At 37.0% G+C, this 17210-nt stretch overlaps 1 protein-coding gene across 1 annotated transcript; it reads left to right on the top strand.

The window, feature by feature from the left end:
- Window positions 1-435: 435 nt before the first annotated feature.
- On the top strand, window positions 436-16325 carry METAP2 (methionyl aminopeptidase 2). Its single transcript, XM_035901055.1, has 10 exons — window positions 436-644; window positions 4097-4162; window positions 4505-4607; window positions 9109-9270; window positions 10801-10982; window positions 11067-11161; window positions 11248-11344; window positions 11851-11954; window positions 14485-14600; window positions 15847-16325. The coding sequence occupies exons 1-10, from the start codon at window positions 494-496 to the stop codon at window positions 16097-16099; spliced, it is 1329 nt and encodes a 442-aa protein (XP_035756948.1). The 5' UTR covers window positions 436-493; the 3' UTR covers window positions 16100-16325.
- The last annotated feature ends 885 nt before the right edge of the window (window positions 16326-17210 follow it).

Genomic DNA, 17210 nt, shown 5'->3' with positions numbered 1-17210 from the left:
TCCAGTGCCCTGAGGGGGAAAGGCGCAAGACTGCTGCTGTAAAAGTCATCCCGCATGATGGAGTCTCTGTACCCCTCCCGAGTTCTCCCGAGAGAGCCGGAGCAAGTCTGGGCAAATAGTGTCAAGGAACTACGGTTTGGGTTTGTTTTAGCAGGCTAGCAGTTAGTGATGATCCTGCTGTGCGTTTATAATTATCTACTTCACGCCCATATTATCTCACAAGAGCAGGCTGCTGCTATGGCAAGAAGAATTAGTTAGCCTGGTAGATTAAAAAAAAAAAAAGTAATCAGAAATGTCGGGATAATGCTACCTTTACATGCAAGTTTCAATAACCTGTCACAGTAGTGTCCTACAATCTTCTACAATCTTATACATTGGGTCTTTGGGTCTGCTTTTAAAAAAAAAAAAAAAAAAAAAAAAAAAAAAGCACGTGCTCTGGTATCCGCTTTTACCACAAAACATTTCTGCAGATTTTGGGGGCTGTTGTTTGCTAATGTGGAGCTATCCTTTTACTATAAGTCATATTTTAATTTTACAAACAGGACAAGAAACAGATAAAGAAATGGAAGGCGCTCTTGATGATGTAGCAAAACAATTGGATAAACAAGCACTGGAGGAGAAGGAAAAAGATGATGATGATGAAGGCAAGTGTAACTTATTTTTTCTCTTGACATTTCCAGTTTCAACTTCTTCCTAGACTCCCATTTTAACAAACCTTTTCAGATGCCTTTTGGGTTTGGTTTTTTTTTTCTTTGGCGTGAGAGAGCTGAGATGCAACTATATATACTTTTTACTTTTTTGGCAGCAATTTAGCTGTCACACAAGCATATATATATAAAATAACAGGGATAACAGCTCTTTGTTTGAGCTACTTGTTTTCAAGGATCTTATTAGTGCAGGGAAATGTTTAGTTTGAGATAAGGTAAGCTATAAATCATTCTCAGTTGTATTACCGTGGTCAGTATAAATTTATGTTCTGAATTATGTCTCTTATTCTTGGCTTAGAAGAAAAAATACAGAGAAAATTTTAAGGGAGCATTTTAATTAATGTCTTTAGAGTCTTTACCAGTGACTTGAAAAAACTAGTTTTTCATTAAAACTGAACTGGGGAGAGATTAATACACAGTCAAGGCGTACACCTTGGGTGTTGCTTGTTCTGTGCAGCTGATGTTCTAAGGAAGTGCCTTGGAAGTGTCTGGTATTGAAATCCAGGCTGGATGCAGCTTTTCTGCAGGGATGTCAGATAAAAATGCCATCATTCCTTTGTTTGGATGAGTGGTTCTCAATAGAAATTGACATTTAAGAAAATAGATTTCTCAAGTTAGCAATTTAGTTTCCTTCTTGTGAATTAGCATTTGAAGTTGGCTTAGCACCCTAAAATGGTTCTTACCGTTCTGCTTAGAAATCTTCTTAGTTGACTGTTGCTGGAATTCATCATTCCAGAATTTAGTTTAATAAATTAGATATAGAAGTTTAAAAAAAATGAAATAAGTGTTCTGGGATATATAAAGTTACAAATAGATTAATACTATTTAAAGATAAATTTATATGTAGCATCCAGTTTTATGGAAGTGCTTTCTGTAGAAGTACATTCTGATGGATTCCTTTACGGTATATTTCAGGTTATGGAGTTGAAAGTTAATTAACAAAATACGTGCTTTTCTGTCATTGCAACTAAATTAAGAAGTATGGAGGAGGACAGTGAAAACTTTATACAATGAAAAAAATTATTTGAAAATCGTTAGAAAAGTTATAGTTCCATCTCAGGAGAAATAACATTGTTAGTCCAGATCAAGTGCGGTGTTCTTTTATGCTTTTTATAGTATTAGCAATTAGCATTACAGTATTAGAAAGTAAAAAAACCAAAAAGAATTGGTGCTATCACTGAAATAATAATCTTCCTTTTTTCCACATATTAACCGTGGATGTGTTTTTAGAAAAACAGTAATATTTTTGCAGAAAAATAAAAATTGCCCTAAGTTTTTTTTAAAGACACCTGTGTGTTCTTGCTTGTACTGACTCTCAGCAGTTGTCATCTCAATTGTGTAGTTTCAAAGGTGTTGCTTAAGACATGGTGCTGCATTAGATTAAATAGCCCCCTTTTTTTTTTTTTCCATTATAAGCCCATAACTGAGCAGCATCAGAAATGAGACTGTATACCTTTTGAAATCTGGGAGAGATTAGGAAGTGCCAGAGCACTGGAACAGGCTGCCCAGGGGGGTTGTGGAGTCTCCTTTGGAGATACTCAGAACCCGCCTGGACGATGTGCTATGCAGCCTGCTCTAGGTGAACCTGCTTTAGTAGGAGGGTTCAACTAAATCTCCCGACATCCCTTCCAACCCCTGTGATTCTGTGCTCTTCAGATTTCCATTGCAGTGTTAAAATGTGCTGATAGATAACATTTTTGCATTATGCTAGGCTAAGTTATTAAACAGCTATACCAAAACGGCATAAGGTTGGGCTTCAGTTTTGCAAAGATTTTAATTTGCTTTTCCGATGAAATTTTTTTTTCATTACCAGCTAAGTAACCTGAAGACAAAGAGGGTACTGGTCAGATGTAGTAGTTATGTTTCTTGCAGCACAGTCTTCAAGGACGTGAAAGCATAGGCTGGTTAGTTTGGCTTGCAGTTGGCAGATTCATGTGCAGTGATGTATGAAAAAGCCACAATAAGCAGATAACAACAGCAACAACATTGAAGAAACACTGTACTTTTTTTGCAGTTTAGGCCTAGTGTTTAAAAAAAAAAAAAAAAATCCAAAAATCACATGGTGAATGAACTGGAGTCCTGGCTAATTCATTTCATGTTGAATGGTTTTAGCACAGCTCAAGGTCAAGAGAAATGTGGCAAAGTTACTACATTTTAAAGAAATGTATATGTGCTGTTAAGGATTTTCCACTGCCTGTGAAATACAGATTGATGGAGAATCTGGTAGGCTGGACTACATTGTAGGTACACTTGTACTACAAGTTATACTTGCAATTTTTTGGAAGAATTTAAAATAAGATACTTAATGCCAAAATGAGCTGGGGAGGGGCGAGGGTGACACATGACTGAAATTTGCCCCAGCTGCAGGGTTACAGCAATCACTATGACATAAAAATGGAAATGACACTGACAAGCATGAGAGGCTTGAAATTTAGTGACTGGAACAACTGGTCAGTGTTTTGGTTTGGTTTTGTTTTTAAATAAATGAGCAAATACAAGTTTCTGTATAAATGCGTTCAGAATGGCAGTGCATTGACTTGATTCTAAAAGTTCTTTCAATTTTACTTTTCGCTTTAGATAAAAACGTATATTCTAAACGTAGATGACTGGTACTTAGCCATTTATGAAATGAACTTGTGGTTAGGTCCAGAGGGTTTAGTTAGATGGTATCACATTAGATAAATAATTCATTGAGTATGAAGTAACTAAGCATCAGATGTAGCCAAACGTGAAGTCCACAGGGTTATTGTTAGCCCCAAAAGGTGACTGTAACATGGTATGGCCAATTCTTGGTGCTGACATGCTGTGCTCTCTGAAAATCTCCCACTGATACATCCCACACGCAGTGGTTTTGCTCAGTGCTGGTTGTGACTTTCCTGTTACCTCCAGATTAAACTCATCCTGACCTAAGTGCTGTCATCTTTACTTGTTTGGGTTTTTTATCTTTCCAGATGCATTAAGTTCCTTTAGCTGAAGCATCATAAGACGGGTTTGAAGCAGTAGTTCCTAGCTTTTTGTTAGCTGTTGTGTCTAATACAGTTCTCTCTCGCGCCTTCTCCCAACCACAGGCATCTTTTTTGGTGAATTGAATGTAGAGGAATTTGAAGTAGGACTTTCTGGAAACCCTTTTCCCTGAGCTGCTTTTCTTCTCTGTTCGGTGATATGTTTAAGTCATCAACCTTAGAAAGTATTTTCTTAGGTCTGTGTTTGGTGTAAGGACTGAAAGAGCTAGTGGTTTGGTGGCAGCTTCTAGCTGTCATCTTTTAATCCATTAAATTCTGCTGTGAAAGAAGTCTTTCCAGATAGTCCAGATGGTTTTGTGTCTCATTCAAAATTCTTTGGTTCTTTAAGGTTGTTTTATGTTCACATGAGCGCTTTCTTTCCTGTAGATGGAGAGGGTGAAGGAGATGGAGCAACAGGGAAAAAGAAGAAGAAGAAGAAAAAGAAGAAAGGACGTAGGTATCAGGCACAAAAATAAAGATAGACTCCATGAATATTTGGTATAAGCATGTGTAAGTGCTGTTCTTGGCAGTCGAAACAAATTTTGGGGTGCAGTTTTCGTTTGTAGGCCAAGTCTGGCTGTGTTTTCTTCTTTCTGGTATCCCTGAATGCCACCTTGAGTGTTGGCCAAATAAAGTCATACGAGGGCATCATGATATGATGTTGTCGTGGTAAAAGCCCAAATTTTAGTAAGGGGATCTTAAATAACTTGTGCTGTTCAGCTTTTATGGTTGAAATAAAATACTTAGCATTTCCAGTGTACCGTATGTAAAACTTTCTTAAATTATACTCAACAGCTAAGGTCCAGACAGATCCACCTTCTATTCCAATATGTGATCTATTTCCCAGCAACTTATTCCCAAAGGGAGAAGAATGTGAATACCCACCAACACAAGATGGGTGAGTGTTTTAAGCTTAAAAAATAAATGCTGCCATCTGGATGTGCTGAATTGCAGAACTGTTAATGTACAACTAAATGAACAAAGTGAGTTGTAATGTGCTTTTTTCCTTTTTTTTTCCTTTTTTTTTTTTTCCAACTGGATTATCTGAGAACTTAATAAGTATAAGTCTTCAGGCCAGAAATATTCCTCCTTCACTACTCTTTTAATTAAGGTACAGCCTGTGTGAGCAGAATTGCTGTGAGACAGGGGACCTTGAGACCCAGGGGACCAACAGGATTTCAAAAGGCAGCTTGTAAGAAAAATGTGGTCTGAATAAGCACTGTGTGAAGGTTTAAAACTTAAGGAGATGAGACACTGTTATGCAGCAGTTTTGGAGGCATTTAGATGTCAGCTGCTTGTTACTTTCTTTTTTGTGTGTGTGTGTGTGTAGAGACATGGCAATCTCAGAGTATGAGACAGTTTAATTTAAAAGCCTAAGTGGTGTATTCTGCACTTTGCTTCTCTTTGTATGAATATATAGTTATTATAACCTAAACGGTTTTTTTATAATTCATAGTGACGTGGGAATAATGTGCAATTTTACTAAACAAGCAACAGCTTCTAGTGGTTTACTAGAACAGAGATCTACATCTTTATGTTTTCATAGGGTACTACTTTCCTTATGCTTTGTTAGGAGCTAGGATATACCAGCTTGACTGCGTTTCCTGATTTTTTCCTGCATGAAGTGTTGTGGAAGGTCATGTTTTACGAGGGGTGGGGTGTGGAATTAGCTTGAATTGCATGAAAATGTGAATGAAAAGACTAAGTATTACTGAAAACTTCCCAGGGAATTTTGAATCAAAGCTCTGAAAAAATAGTTTGAACCAAAGTGTGTGTGTGCAGATAAATATTTCTATTTCTGAAAGCATTGTTTAGTTTTCAATGACTTTTTTTTTTTCCACAATCGAATTACCTTGAAACATTTATTGGTTGTTTAAAGTCAATGCCTGTTTCTCATAGAGTGTAAGCAACATAGTTAGGAGTCTAGTACATCCTATAAATTGTGTTCAGATATTCACAGATGATATGGTTTCATTTTTATGAGATTAAAATTTGGTTTTGAGGAAGCCTTTTCTTCTTTCTAATGACTTCAATTTGATTACAAGGTGTGCTCATATTTATGTACAAATGACTGCCTTGTTTGTATGCACCATATTAGCATGCTCATGAAGGACTTTCACAGGGTAGTTCTGACCGGCTGGTCCAGGAGTGACTCTTTCATGCTTAGGAGTTAAGTGTCTGTATATGCATATGACACATTCAGAAGGATGTGATTTAAGCAATCCAGGAAATTAGCTTATAAATATCTTAAGCATGTTCATAGTTCAATAACAAATGACACGCAATTTTGACACCTCTGTTATCTATCCAGCTATTGAAGATTAAATGTTTTACTCTGGGTTCGCTACTATTCATTTGAAAGGAAAAAAACCCCCACAAAACAACAAAAACAAACCACCTTTTCTAACAGGATTTAAGTGGGGCATCTTTTTTGTACCAAGAATGTTCTGCTATGGAAAAAGAATATACTCTTCTAAGGAACCTGAAATGGTTTCTTTATGATTCGCTTAAGCAAATACATGCATAGTTTTGTTCCTGATTTAAATATTTAACTCTTATGATGCTACTTTAGCATTTCCTAACATAAGCAGCTACTTTAATTAGTAGCTGACATGAATGCTTGGGTATTTCCTATTCTGAATAATAGTTTCATTTTATATGTTGGTGAAGCATTTTTGTGCCACTTCTCTTTCATGGTGAGGTCAGTAGGGTTTTATTTTTGATTTTTTTAAAGAGTGATATGCTTTCTAAAGTTAACTCTCATCAATCTAGAATTGTGTATTTTGTGCAGGAAGTTGAATGGGTATCATTAAATTTTCAGGGGAGAAATTGCAGAGAATCAGTTCTCGTGTAGTCAACAAACAACTTTGATATTTTTATGTCTCAGGTATTTAGTTCTGTTTGAAGGCTTGTGCTTTTTATTGAAGACCCCTGAATTTGAAATGATGTGACAGGGAGGGTGGAAAAGCTATAAGCAGTGTTCCATGATACACTGATTTTGTTAAAGCAGGATTAAGGAATTCTTGTCCCTGCCTGCTTGTTTCTGCCCCATGCTGTTATCTGGGTTAAAATAATCTGGGGGAGTTACTTTCTTTGATCACGAAAATGTAGACTACAGCACAATCCTATAAAGATTTGTACTAGTGAAAACTGGGGCTGTGAACTGGAGTGAAAAGACGGGAATGAATTGCTTGAGCAAGAGGGGAACTTCTTCAGCTGATTTATGTGGTATCCAGCACATTAGGAAACTGACCTCAGAAAAGCTTGCAAGCTCATGTACCTGTTGCAGGACTTGGTGTTTGCTGTGAGACCTTTATCTGATCAATCAATTTTTTGCATGCCCTCAAGTGTTTAGGCCCAAGCAGGATTTCTTGTCGCCTCCTTTCCTGAGCTCCCAGGTGGCAGTGGTGCAGCTTTGGAGCAAAATGCTTTGGGTCTGATACAGTTTTTTTTTTTTAATTTAGAGGCTGTTTTGTCCCCCAGTTGTCTTGCATGAAGTGAGTATATGCTGAAATACAGTAGGATAGAGTGAGGGTGGCTTCCTGCCAGTTTGCTGGCGTTTGCACTTAAGTCTGTGACGGATGGCAGAGCAGCTGCCCAAACTCTGTCAGCAGCTCTTGCTACCAGAGGGTGTTCCCTGCTGGAATCCAGAGCAGTCTGAAAGGATCCTCAAGTCCCTCTCCCCACTGCTTTTCTGCAGTACACCTTTTCCATCTTCTTGTGCCATGACTACTGTGCTGGCAGTAGTCCAATTTCCAAGTGCAGTGAGGAGACTTGGATGTTACAGCCTGTTGCTTTTTTTGTGAAATTTACCAGTGTTAAGGCAAATTCTAAGAATAGTATGTATGATGCTTGCTGTTGGAGCAAGAAAACTGCTCAGAACAGTAAGCATGGGATTTCTCCTATTGTTACTTTATCTGAAAAGGAGCAGGATGTTCAAGGGAAACAAGCAAAATGATCTCAAAATATTTGGATCCCCATGTCATCCTGAGAAAAATGTTATGGAATAGCCTGTTACCCTTCTTTATCTTTTCAGCTCCACTTTAGGATTGCAGGCCTCTTAACACTGTATAAATATTCAGTTCAAAATGCAGCGAAATTGCAGGGCATAGGCTCTTGGCTCACTCATACCTGCTTTTTGGCTGTGAAGGAAACTCTTAGAGTGGAGCCGGGTAAGTAGCTAGACTGTTGGATTTCAAAAAGTAATCCTTTAACTCTGCATATTCAGTTGTTTGCTTAGAATCAGCTCACATACACAAAGGTAAAAGTTAATTTCTAAATTAAAACTTCGGCATAGTTCAGCATCTTTGGTCCATCTTGTCGATCATCCCTTTTCTTTTATGACCCACTTACCAGGATATGCAGCTATGTATTGTTTTTAGTAGTATTTGTCCTGCGTAGCATGTGCGGAGTTCTTTGAGTTGTCACAGGGCTCCAGCTTCACCATTTGAAGGGTATTTGTAGTCAGAAGAGTAGTCTCTTAGTTAAGTTCTGACAGTTGCTGGAGTGCTTTAATTACTTTTTTGTTTGTTTTCTTGGAACTTAAGTGTTGTAGTTTCTTGCGTAATAAAAAAATATTCAAAACTAATCTTATATTTAGTCTTGTATTGAAAATTATTCTCATATTTGTTCTATGAATGTCCCAAAGAGCCAAAATAAGTGATATTCTCTTGGATCAAATGTGAATTCATGATCCATCAAATTTAGAAAGTAACTTCCTGTCATGTGTCATAGTTACAATGCACTGTTTTAGGTGTTATTATCTAAATATTCTGTGGATGAGTGAAAGTAATACTGGAACTGCAAGCTCTTAAATTTTGAAGGAGCTTATTGTCTCTGTGTCAGTAACAGTTTCTGGGCCAAGTAGCTACATTACATTGCTGAGATTCTTCTCCATACAGGAAGAGCGCTGTCTGAAAGGGTAAGATTGTGCAAAAAATAAACTCGTTGCACAAGCAGAACGTGTTGCCCTGCTAAACTCAAGGTAAAATTGCAGGCATTGATATGAATTCTATACGCCTATCCTGTCTTTTGAAAAGTATTATCCATCCTGCAAGCACACTGCTTCTCTGGGCTTTTGGGAGGGCTGGGAAGTAAGGCTTTTGAAACTGTAAAGGGAATAATATGGTTTATGGTCTAATTGAGTTAAATTTCTATGTATGCATAATTTTTTTTTGATGCAATGTTACTGCCTTTCACAGGTGCCATTCTGTGGTGCTGATAGATTTTTATAAGCTTCCTATATTCTGCAAATTTTATAAATCAGGATCTTTTCTGTTGCAAAGAAGTGTGTAGGAGTGTAGGCCTGGTTAATAAATGCCTTGCAGGCTTTAGACAGAAGTTGTAATCACTATTGTGATGATAGTAACTTTTCATTACATGCTTTATTTATTTTGAAGGCGAACTGCTGCTTGGAGAACAACTAGCGAAGAAAAGAAAGCTCTAGACCAAGCCAGCGAGGAAATCTGGAATGATTTTCGGGAGGCTGCAGAAGCACACAGACAAGTGAGGAAATACGTTATGAGCTGGATAAAACCTGGGATGACAATGATAGAAATCTGGTGAGGATACAGATCTTCTCAAAGACCTCTGCTGTAGACTTTCCTTCTTTTTCCAGAGGGGGAGGGATTTAGTCTCAATTTTGTGTGCTTAATTGACTGTGTGAGAAGTGTTGGGGGGATTTCTATTTGAAATAACACAACCAGTATCCCCAGTTATTTCCTTTTCCTCTTGTAATGTATTCATACTGATCATACCGAATTTCAAACTAAACTTTCAGTTATGCTCGCTTATTTTGAGCACATGCTTGGTTGTAATGTTCTGTGCCCTGGTGACTTGCACAGAAGTTCTGCAAGTGGTCCTGAGAGAAGTAGCCTGGCTTTTGCCAGAATTGTCAGCGAAATGCTATGTGGACGAGCAATGCAGGTGCTGTCTGAGGCTGGGAGTGAGTGGAGAGGCATAAAACCAGCATGGCTGTGTACTCAGTCCAGGGCAGAAAGATTTTGTCTATATTTAGTCTTTACTGACTGGTGTTTCTGGAGAAACACAGTGTTTCTTTGTGGTGTTCTCAGTTGATAACCCATTTGCTCAGTTATTTCTTAAGATAAACATGAGTTTGATTAAGGTAAAGTTTAAAGAAACAATTAGCCTAGACTGATTCTCCGAATCTTCCAACTATTCTGTTTTCTGTCCCTCAGTTTAGCTTCCAAAATCAGGTGCTTTCAGCCTGGTATGACTGAGGATGGTGCTGACAAGAGTAGGATAGAAAGTAAGCTAATCAGAGCTGATCCCTAAGGTAACTGTGCGAGGGTAACGGAAACAATACACCATCAGGGAAAGTGGAAGAAAGACAGCTGCCTTAATAATCACTAGTCTGGCTGAAACGAATCTGTCATATTGAATTACACACTTTGACTGTTACAGTTACAAGCAATAATTTTCTCAAAACATGACTTTTCTTCCTAAAGTATCTCAGCCTATGGGGACTTGCCTATTAAAATAAGCTCTTCTCTTTTTCCTGGTTGCTCTGAGGGAATGGCTTTTAAAGTAAAATCAGAGTATGGTGCATTGATGTGAGCTGCAGTTTACATTGTTCACTGCCACTATAGGAGTGTGCACTGCTGGATGTGTATCTGTACCTTTCCAGTAGCTGACAGCTTGAGAGTAGACAGAAATCAAGAACAAATGCTAGTCTCAAGGTTTTATTTTATCATAGTTATCACTTAAATTAAAAAAAGTTATTATCATTCTTTAACTAGAATTTTTTTTAGGAAGAATGGGTTAAGTGTAGCTTGTAAAAGATGGATATTTTAAATTTAGAGTAAAAACACTAATGAATTACTCAATTTTGCCCAAGAAAGAGTAGAAGAAACAACACCAAGAACGGAAGATCGTTACGTTACACTTATTTTCCAGTCTAGGGTCTCCTTCAAGTTAGCGTACAAGTAATTTAAGATTTCAGATTAAAACATGTGCTTGAATATTTTTTCTGAAGTTTTGGTCTTGGATTGATTTATCTGAAGTCATCAGAAGAAATATTAATGACAGCTATTATGTTCTTTTTTTTCTTCTCCCTCCTGTCTACCTTTTAGTGAAAAACTAGAAGACTGCTCACGTAAGCTGATAAAGGAAAATGGTTTAAATGCAGGTCTTGCCTTTCCTACTGGGTGCTCTCTGAATAATTGTGCCGCCCACTACACTCCCAATGCTGGAGATCCAACAGTCCTGCAGTACGACGATATTTGCAAAATAGATTTTGGGACACATATTAGTGGTTAGTTTTCATTTATGAATTAAAACTTTGAGAATATTCTTCAGTGCAAAGACTATGAAGCTAATTAACTTCTGCTAATTTCAGGTCGTATTATTGACTGTGCTTTTACAGTCACGTTCAATCCAAAATATGACAGACTATTACAAGCTGTAAAGGATGCCACAAATACTGGAATAAAGGTATGGTCATTATGTAAGTCATTTACCAAGTCTTCTACAGGAAACTTTGCGATTATTTTCCATTTATATTTGCACTTTATTTTCAGTGCGCTGGAATAGATGTACGTCTCTGTGATGTGGGGGAGGCCATACAAGAAGTTATGGAATCTTATGAAGTTGAAATTGATGGCAAAACGTACCAAGGCAAGTTCTTTTCTTTATATAAGGATATAGAGTTTATGTATTTATACAAATATTGATTTATTTGTATCATGTTGAAAAGACCTCTGTACTAGGAGCATGGTATGAGTGACTAGCATAAATATGTGTTTCTGGCTGGCTTGCCATTCCTCTAGAGGAATGTTCTTGGCTTATCCTTCCAAGTATTGTATCTTTAACAGATAAGATGAAGGCTAAACAACTGTTTCAAAATGTACAAATTATTTCATACCTGCTGTTTGGCTTTATTAATAAACTTTTGTTACTGTTGGAGTTGCTAGTCTTTAATAATGGAGTTTTGATATAGCGTACAAAACTGACCTGTGTCTTGGCTGGAATTTGTACAAGATGCATGGATAGTTTTGTGTTTAATTCCTCTACGCTATGATGAGTCATTACTGTATTTTCAGTATGGACTAACGAACCAAAATTGCTTGAAAGGGTTTAACATGTTAGGAAATTGCCTGTAATGTTGATGTTTTCTTCAAAAGTGAAACCAATTCGCAATTTGAATGGACACTCGATTGGGCCATATAGGATACATGCGGGAAAAACGGTACCCATTGTGAAAGGAGGAGAAGCCACAAGAATGGAGGTAAATGGAGTTCTTAAATCTTTCTGTTAAGTTTCCCCAGCTGTCACTGCAAGAATAATATTTCCTGTGCAGTCCTAATGTGTAGTATTTGTGATCCTGGTGGATAATAGCAGTGAGGAAAAACTTTGCTGTATTTTGTAGTGTTCCTGTAAAGGAGTGATCACTCTTGTTTCGTCTCGGTGGCTTCTCCATTTATCCCTGGAGTGTTCTGGTATCTAACACTTTCTGAAACTGAAGCCTTGGAACCCTGCTTTAAAAAAAAAAACAAACCAGAAAAAAACAACCCAAAAAAAAACCCCAAACCCCACCAAACAGGAAAAAAAAAAAACCTTTGAGATTTAAATGGCCTTAGTGGCGCTTACAGAAACTCTTGCATGTTTTATTTCTCAGTGTGGGTATGTTACTTAAATGCAGTTTTGGAATGTTGCACTTGGGAATGTTGCACTTAAGAGCAGGGAAGAGAACAGGAATTCAGATTTTTGGGGTGAACTTGAGGGACCAGAGTTTTCGTGACAGGTGTTTGGACTTGCCAGTCATTCGCAGTTTCCTTGTTTGTTCACTGTGTAATTAAAAAGACAAAATAACAATCTTTCCTTGCTCAGGTAATTCTTGAGAAGTATTTCTGCAGTATTTTAGCTTTGGATGACTTTTTGCAAGTACAGTTAGATATGATCTCTTTCTTGAAAAGCTTCCAGTGCCGTTTTTCTTTGCAGATACAAAATAATTAAGCATATTTCTAGTTAATGCAAGAGGCTAGATGAAAGATGTTGTTTGAATAGCATGTTGGAGCAGGGGAAGAGAAATTGCTGTACGTGATGTGGCAACTATACCAGTCAGCAAGGCAATATTAAAATACCTAACCTGAGATTTAGGCACCATTTTGATGTAAGCTTGTGTTCTAACAAGATAAGAAGGCTTATTTGTAAGATTGATAACAAGATAAGAAGCTTTTAATTTCATTCTAAGCCTGATCACTGATCAGCAATGATGACTAGTAAGCCTGTTGGAGTAAGAGCTCAGTGGGGACAGGTATGGGCTGGACAGGATTGTTTTTTGAGGTAGGCTCAATCTCATCACCCAAAACTTGTATCGTAATTGTTGATCACCTTGTTAACGATGTGAGCAAAAAGACAAAGTTTTAACTATCATTTTATCCATAGGAGTGTGCAGAGGGATTAAAAAGTATTGGAAAAGGAAGGTAGAAAAAGCTTGTGTGCCCTTCTTGTTTCAGCTTAGTGAATGGTTAGGTTTTGTATATCATCCATCATCAGTATACTACTAGTATAAAACTTAAGTGTTCTTTAAGCAAATCTTACTTAAAAATTTCAGAGCTTTGACATTGTTTTAACTGAATATCCAGACGCTGGGGAAAAGACATTTTTTAATTTCTTCAGCTTCTGTAGGTTACTTAGGACACAATCCTACATCGTTAAAGGCAGTGAGCTTTGCCAATGAAGAACGTGGAGCATAGCCAAGCTCTTACTGTACTGTGCTAATTATAGTATCAAACTGCAATCCAGTGATTTTTTTGTGAGGGAGAGAAATATAGCCTCTGATGATCCTTATTCTGAAAAAGTGGGTGTAAAGTGAATTTTTTTTGTGGCATTGTGTGTGGGTTTTTGTGGGTTTGTGTTTGGTTTTGGGGGTTTTGGGTTTTTTTTTTAAATGAAATCAGTCGAATATTCAGGGGAATCTTTTAAGAGTTTGTCTTTAATTTGAAGCCTATGTTACTGCTTTTCATATGGCTTCTTATTTTTGGATTGTGACTTTCAAAGTAGCTTAATAAACTGAAAAACCCAGCTCCTGCTGCCTGTTAATATTTGATGCCCTATCTTATTAAGTCCTTTTCACAGTCCTACCGTTAAGGGTATGTGAATGCACTTGGCAGAAATGAGTTTATATAATGGCATTTCAGTATGTTCTTGGCTAGAATTTTGATAATGCCCTTGCAGATATAGATCACCTTCATTTCTTGAAGAAATTCATCTTGTGGAGTGGAAATGAGCAGGTTAAGGGTTTATACTAGCAGCTGTTACCAGAAAATTCTTGCAGAAATGGGGCAGAAAGTTCTTCAGTGCAGTAAGTCTTTGTAATCAACATCTATTTGCTATGTCTAAACTATACATTTCCTAGGACTTCTATCTGAATAGCAAAGGACAATTACTGCCATTTAGCAAATGTTTTGCAGCAGAATGTAGTTTCTTAGCTATGTTAGATGTATGCTTTGACAATATTTTAACTGCAATGACTTTGGAAATTGTGACTAGAAACGTGCTGATATTTATGGCTTGAAACAAATGAAATGGTACTAAGATAAATAGCTGATTTGGAGACGTCTGTAACTTTACTGTGTGAAATCTCCATATAGAATTTTTCTCTACATTGATTTGGTGATTGACTTTATTCACGTTTAATTAGTTGTATTCAGAAGTTGTTATGCTGAGACCATTACATCAGAATGGCCTAGTGTCACTTATTTTCATATTGCAACATGTTCTTTTTTTTTTTTTTTTTTTTTTTTTTTCCTTAGGAAGGTGAAGTATATGCTATAGAAACCTTTGGGAGCACAGGAAAGGGTGTTGTTCATGATGATATGGAGTGTTCTCATTACATGAAGAACTTTGATGTTGGGCATGTGCCAATAAGGTTGGATTTTATTGTTGTTTTTTGTTGGTATATTGTGCTAGAGCTACCACCCTCTTAGGATTCAAATTTGATACAATGCAGGTTCTTCACTAATTAATAAGGCTGTCAGAGGACTTAAAGGGTGGTGTTAGCAATGTTCTTCTTATGAAATATGCTTGTAAATCTGTAACAGTATGGCATTATTCCAAAGAATCTGGAAGTGGAGAATATGCATTATTATGTCTTCAGAAATCTACATTTTTTTTAACAATCTTCCTATCATTAGTAATTTTCAATAATTATTATCTAGATTTTTTTTTAATGTTCTTCTATATATTAAATACTTTTTTTTAATCAGCATCTCTATTATGGTTGTGTGCCACAATCCTTGTGTTAGTGCTAGTCCCAGAATATATCAAGCTATTCATGTAACCTCTTTTGTTTGTATGCATATTTTATGGGGTTTAAGTTCTTGTTTCAGTGTATTGCTATAAAATGAAATAGATTATTAATTTTCAGTTTCACTGGGATTGTATTTTGGCATTTCTAGGAGTGCAGCATATTTTCTGAAGTGAAGGCTATTATGGTTAGAAATGTAGCAGGCAGATGTGCTTTTCCAGATAGTGCTATCTTGTCTTCATAGAACAATCTAATAATATGAAAAAGGTGAGGGGGTAGAGAATTAACCTAAGGGTTGGAAAGGAACTGCTTATGTTTGGAAATAAGTTTATTTCTTAGCAGATCTGTAAATCCCTAATTTTTATGCTTACGTACTGTAAGAAGGATGGATAAAAAGCTTTCCAAGTGTTTGACTTCAGAAGTAAAACTTCAGAATTTTAAGCCAACAAACTTACACCTAAATTAGTTCATATTATTAACCACTTTAGATGAGGAAGAATTCTGGGGTTTTTTTTTATGAAATGAATCGTCCTCTTTTATTATTTAAGGGATTGATTCCTGTCACTGTGCTCAGTTTTGCTTGCATAGTTAGATGCAGATACGTTCACAGTCTTAACTTCCCCTATTTGAAATGGATGGCCATTGTGTTTGGCAGCATTCAGATTTGTTTTGAAGGGTATCTTTTTGCAGGAGGAAAATGCACTTTCTTTTGGGAATAGAACACCTGATTGGTGTAGAAGGACATCCCACAGTGTCTTAAAATAACTTGAAATCCAACCTTTTTCTTAATTGGTGTGTTTTATTTCTGTAGTGAACGCTTGCTGGTGATACCTCTTTCTTCTCAAACATATTCTTCTTTTTTCTGCAGGCTTCCAAGAGCAAAACACTTGCTAAACGTTATCAATGAAAACTTTGGTACTCTTGCCTTCTGCCGCAGATGGCTAGATCGCCTGGGAGAGAGTAAATACCTAATGGCATTGAAGAACCTGTGCGACTTGGGTATAGTGGATCCATATCCTCCCTTATGCGACATTAAAGGCTCATACACAGCGCAGTTTGAGCACACTATACTGTTGCGCCCAACGTGCAAGGAGGTTGTCAGCAGAGGGGATGACTACTAAACTCAAAGCCACCTCAGCACCTTTATACTCTAGGCTTTGTTGGAACATACTATACAAGAATTAATTTGCAACACATTGTCTGTTTTAACAGTGGACTGATGTAATACCTTCCATATTTGGAAAGGAAGGAATTTAATCAAAGGCAAGTCTCCTAATGTAACTAACCCAGGAAAAAGCTTTCAGGCCTTTAGAAATATTTCAAAAGTTACTTATTTTTTCTGTTCAGGGAAATACGTGCTATAAAGCTCAATTTTTAGTTTGGAATGAGTTATACATTTTGTTTTGAACACTTATGATAAAAGATGCTTTTCAAATATTTATATTACCATATTCCTACTTGAATGCTTTGAATGACTACACCTGATTTCTGCGCCCAAGTCCTCTATGATACTGCCTTTTAAACTTCCTGGAATCCATTTTGTAAAAAATAAAGACAAATTTTCAGATCTAAAAATACATATACTTTTTAGCAGTCTGGTTATGATTCTGGTCAGGAGTCTGCTGGGAACCCACTCTATTAAATATTTTACAAACTTGCTTTGCCATTTCTTTTCCTGAATCTGGACCTGTCTTACCCTTAATATGAAACTTTGCCTTTTAATGCTTATTTATATAGTCTTGTCAGTGCTGGGATACAGGGCAAGAAGTCATCAACTCTTTGCAGGACAGAATGTGACTTCAGTAAAGATGTGTGGTGTGATTTGTTTGCAAGAGTGCCAGTCTTTGGCTTAGAAATTAGCTGTATTTGGAACTCATCTAGATGCATTTTGTGGTCTCTATTGCTGTTGTCAGCAACGCGCAACTTCGGGCTGAAGTCAGCTGTGAATATGAGTATATATCCCTATGTATTCTTTGCCATTGGCGTGCCCTTTTGCGTGGAGTAATGTTTTCCTTCATGTGATTCCCAATCTCCTTTGAGTACACATTAGATTGGACGAGTTGTGGGGACAATGAAAATGTTAATGTATTTTGGAGCGTTGAAAGTTCTTCCATACGGGCAAACTAGTCTGGAGTATCTGATGTTTTCTTGACACAAGAGGTCATTATCTGTCTTCCTACTGCAGCAAATCTGACTGGTGAATGTCATTTATAAAGGTGAGTTACATACCAG

Source organism: Egretta garzetta, unplaced genomic scaffold (assembly GCF_000687185.1).
Source record: "Egretta garzetta isolate BGI_Z169 unplaced genomic scaffold, ASM68718v1 scaffold38, whole genome shotgun sequence".
Classification (NCBI taxonomy): domain Eukaryota; kingdom Metazoa; phylum Chordata; class Aves; order Pelecaniformes; family Ardeidae; genus Egretta; species Egretta garzetta.
The sequence above is the reverse complement of the archived record's forward strand: the minus strand, read 5'-3'. Positions and strand labels throughout refer to the sequence as shown.